General features: G+C 33.0%; 1 protein-coding gene across 2 annotated transcripts; it reads right to left on the bottom strand.

Annotated features, from left to right (window-relative positions):
- On the bottom strand, positions 521-2,826 carry LOC109358958 (NAC domain-containing protein 100-like). 2 transcript variants are annotated; one of them, XM_019603472.1, is made up of 4 exons: positions 2,395-2,826; positions 1,980-2,260; positions 946-1,701; positions 521-914 (listed from the first exon to the last, which is right to left on the bottom strand). In XM_019603472.1, the coding sequence occupies exons 1-4, from the start codon at positions 2,579-2,581 to the stop codon at positions 909-911; spliced, it is 1,230 nt and encodes a 409-aa protein (XP_019459017.1). In that variant the 5' UTR covers positions 2,582-2,826; the 3' UTR covers positions 521-908. The 2 variants fall into 2 exon arrangements, with proteins under 2 accessions (XP_019459017.1, XP_019459016.1); XM_019603471.1 differs by having other exon boundaries at positions 521-1,701; positions 2,395-2,824.

Genomic DNA, 3,951 nt, shown 5'->3' with positions numbered 1-3,951 from the left:
AAAGTAAAGAAGTATATTTTGCAGTTTTTTGTATAATCAAGATTCACCTATGGATTCACTTTCAAAACATTTTGGTCTATATGAGGATGTAGTAGTATCCTATACCACTAGATATGACTTGTTGGTTTTTTTTTTAAATATACATAACTTTTAAAGTATGTGACAGGAAACCAGCCAAATGAAAACAACATATGCAGACCCAAAAGTTACAAATTTCAATTCAAAGTGAGAACCTAAGATGAAGAATAGAAATACCCAAATTTCATGAGAATTAATGCTTCCTACTTCTTAATGGGGTGTCACGTTGATATATATTCGATCGACAGCATAAAAAATGTATGGTGTAGCTGGAAGAGATTAAGGTATTGAACTGAGTACCAAATATAGATGAAATCTTTTTGGAATATGTACAAGAATAAACTAATAACAATCCGTAATCTGAAGAATTCAACAAGATATATTAAATTCAATAATTTGTTTTTAAACTGTATACAAAATTGGTGAGCCGAAACTTGGAGGTAAACACAATTAAAATATTCAAACAAAAGAATAAAAAACAAAGCCACTAATATAATAAAAGAATATAGATGTACATGATTCGTCACGTCCTTCTCCTCGATATAATCTATGAATCAAAACCTAACACTGAGAAAAGCCCGGATATCATAAATCTATACAGTATATGTGTATTCCATGAACTTTTCTGTCTAATAATGTATATAATATATATATATATATATATATATATATATATATAATTATTGATTATATATAATAATAACAAATCACTATATCGAGAAGACTACTTAAAAACCAACAAAATTATAATAAGGTATGTAATACTATGTATGATACTTATGATCAATCTAAAAACCATGGATCTAGCAATTTTGCCTTCTTTGTATTCATCAATCATGCATGTCTCTTAAGCCCTTAGTAATCATCCCATAAGCAATGCAAATCTGAAAGAGGTGCAGCAACAGATGATGATGGACCTTCAAGATCCTCGTACAATGACCTATTCATTCCTGATCCCATGTCTTGTTTCGACACGGCCGAGGATGTGTCTGTGTTTCTGTCGTTGCTAATGCCAGTGTCTTGGGACACACTCACCACAGATTGCTCCATCTTGCACTGTTGTTTGTCCAATCCAGATATGTACTCATTCTTAGTTGCAAATGCTCTTAGGAAAGCATCATCATCATAGTTACTAGTATTGCCACCAAAACCAGTAATTGGCATGGAATTGTTCATCTTGTTTTGTTGCACATAGTAATTATCTGGGAACATGTTTTGCTGGAAAGATGGGCTTTGGTTTTGGATTCTAAATTGAGGTTGCAAGAGAGTGGTTTTGCTGAAACTAACTTCATTGTAAAGGTAGTTGTTGTTGTTGATTGGATTGTTCTCATAAGATCTGTGGTTTTCGGGCTTGATAAAGAACTGGTGATGATTGTTGATGGAGAAACTTGGAAGATAATAGCCATCAGATGAAGATTTAGCTGATGATAATTGTGGGTTGGTGATACCCTTGAGGTCATTGTCGAATGTATTGTTGCTGTAGGGAAGATTCATGAGGGGTGGGATTGAAGAACAATCAAGAATGTCATCTCCAATAGAGTTAATCCTCAAAAGGCCAGAAATTGATTGAGTCTTTTTAACATCTGTGGTCTTGTGAAAAACCTTGCTCACAACCCATTCATCCTGCAATAATATCACCCCCCCAAAAAAATTAAAACAACTAGGATTAAGTAAATTAATCTCTTAACAATGAATTGAACTCAATAAAACCAAAAGCTACATATGATTAAAGGAAACTCAAGAAAGAAACTTATACCAACACAAAAAAAGAAAAAGGTACTTTGTAAAAAGTGATAAAGGGTGATTGGTTATGATTAAATCTCAATCTACCTCAAAGTCAAGAAATAAATGCTAAATAAATGCTAAATAAAGAAAAAAAGGAGTTTCATTTTTTTTCATACCTTTGCGGCCTTTGGGAGATTGAAACATGCAAATTTCCCTTCCAATCTAAACTCATGCATGACCCAATTGGTCTTCTCTCCCTTAGGAGCTCTTCCTCTATAGAACACAAGGGTTTTCTTCATCCCAACAAGATTTCCTTTCCCTTTATAAATCTCCTTGTCTTTTCCAGTGGCTTTCCAGTAACCAGATTCAGTTGCTCGATTGGTTCTCATCCCTGTTGGATACTTTCTATCTTTTTGGCAGAAGAAGTACCAGTGTTTCTCACCCATCTTTGCCTTCTCTGCACAATCATTTCATATTAAAATTCATTACAACCATAACTAATCAAATCAAATACTACAAACCAAAAGAAAGATGACATGAGAAACTTCAAACAAAAAAAGTTATATGAGAGAGAGAAAGAGAGAAACTTACTTGGTAAATCCCAAGGCTCAGACTTGTTCAAATCAGCTTCACCAATAGCAGTTGCACTAAAATTATTATTCATCACTTTTTCAGTCAAATAACAAGTTATGATCTCCTCATCTGTGGGGTGGAACCTAAAACCTGGAGGCAGATCAAGAGGCTCCTCTCCTTTGTTAACCACAATAGGCTCTTCCATGAATTGAAACTAAGATCAAATAATAAATATATGGGTTTGAAGGATTCAAATATGTCACCAAACCCACTATTATACAAGCTCAAATTCTTAGAAAAAAAGCAAGAGAGACAGAGAGAGTTAGCTGAAGACGCTACTTATGAAAGAAGAATGAAGAATTGGAAGAGAGAGGTTTTAAGAAAGTAGAACAAAGGAAGAATGGTGGGTTTAAATAGAGGAGTGTTTACACACACAGCTCATACATACGCTTTAAGAGCCGTGGTGTGCAAAGCAACTTACTAGGGAAGCCTATGATTGTTTATGCTTTTCTTTTTCTTCCTTTTTTATACGCGTATTTTGTTCCTGTATGACGTATGTCCTATCTACCAAGTAGTTTCTTTGATACATCAACCCTTTGAAAATGAGGGATAAAATCTTACTATATGGCTTGTGTGTCATAATCATAATCATCTATTATATTTTTGATTGGCTAGAGAGTATAATTAATAAAATTGCCTATATTTTTAGTATTTAATATGTATATACTGACAGTGTAAATATTTTTTACAATCTCAACAAATTATTTATCATTGATTTATTAACTACTGTTGATTCTCAAACAGAAGTAATACAAATCAATGGTGAATGATATGCTGACAGTGTAAAAAACTTTACAATGTTAGTGCATAAATTTTAAACTCATATTTTTATGGGATATATACGTTGATTCTAAGTCTGTATAAAAAGTGAATGTTGTATTAATCAATCTATAATCAACAAAAAACTTTATTAAATTTCTATGATATTGATCACCAGTGTGATAATTGAGCAAAGGTCATTGTGTCACTCATGTATAGTGTCAATTGAACAAGGCTCGTTGTATCACCCGAGGATAATGTCAAATGAGCAAGGGCAGTTGCATCACTGTCTCGGTATAGTGAAAATAAGTAATGGTTCCCATATTTTTTTAAATTGATACAATAAAGAAACTAGCTAGTTTACCGGTCTAGAATACGAATCAAGACATGCACTGCAAACACCATTAATCATAGATAAATTAATAGAAATAGTAGACACAATATGATTAGGGAATCAATTTTGTGTCCATAATTAACTAAGTGGACCTGTAAGAAAGCAATAAAATTACATGTTTTATATTTTATGCTATTGTTCACTAATAAGATAAGATCGAGAAATGAAGTAGGAATAATTGTGCATAACGAATGTAAGAAGGATGTAGTGAATGTCAAAGAATAAGAGATATGATCACACCCTTTAATGTAATTAGTGCTTATGCATCCAAGCAGATCTAGAGGAACATCACAAGATCATGTTTTGGAAGTCGTGCTCCACGAAATACCTATAGGGGAAAAGGTTATCCTAGGAAGGGATCT

This window comes from Lupinus angustifolius, chromosome LG10 (assembly GCF_001865875.1).
Source record: "Lupinus angustifolius cultivar Tanjil chromosome LG10, LupAngTanjil_v1.0, whole genome shotgun sequence".
Taxonomy (NCBI): Eukaryota; Viridiplantae; Streptophyta; class Magnoliopsida; order Fabales; family Fabaceae; genus Lupinus; species Lupinus angustifolius.
The sequence above is the reverse complement of the archived record's forward strand: the minus strand, read 5'-3'. Positions and strand labels throughout refer to the sequence as shown.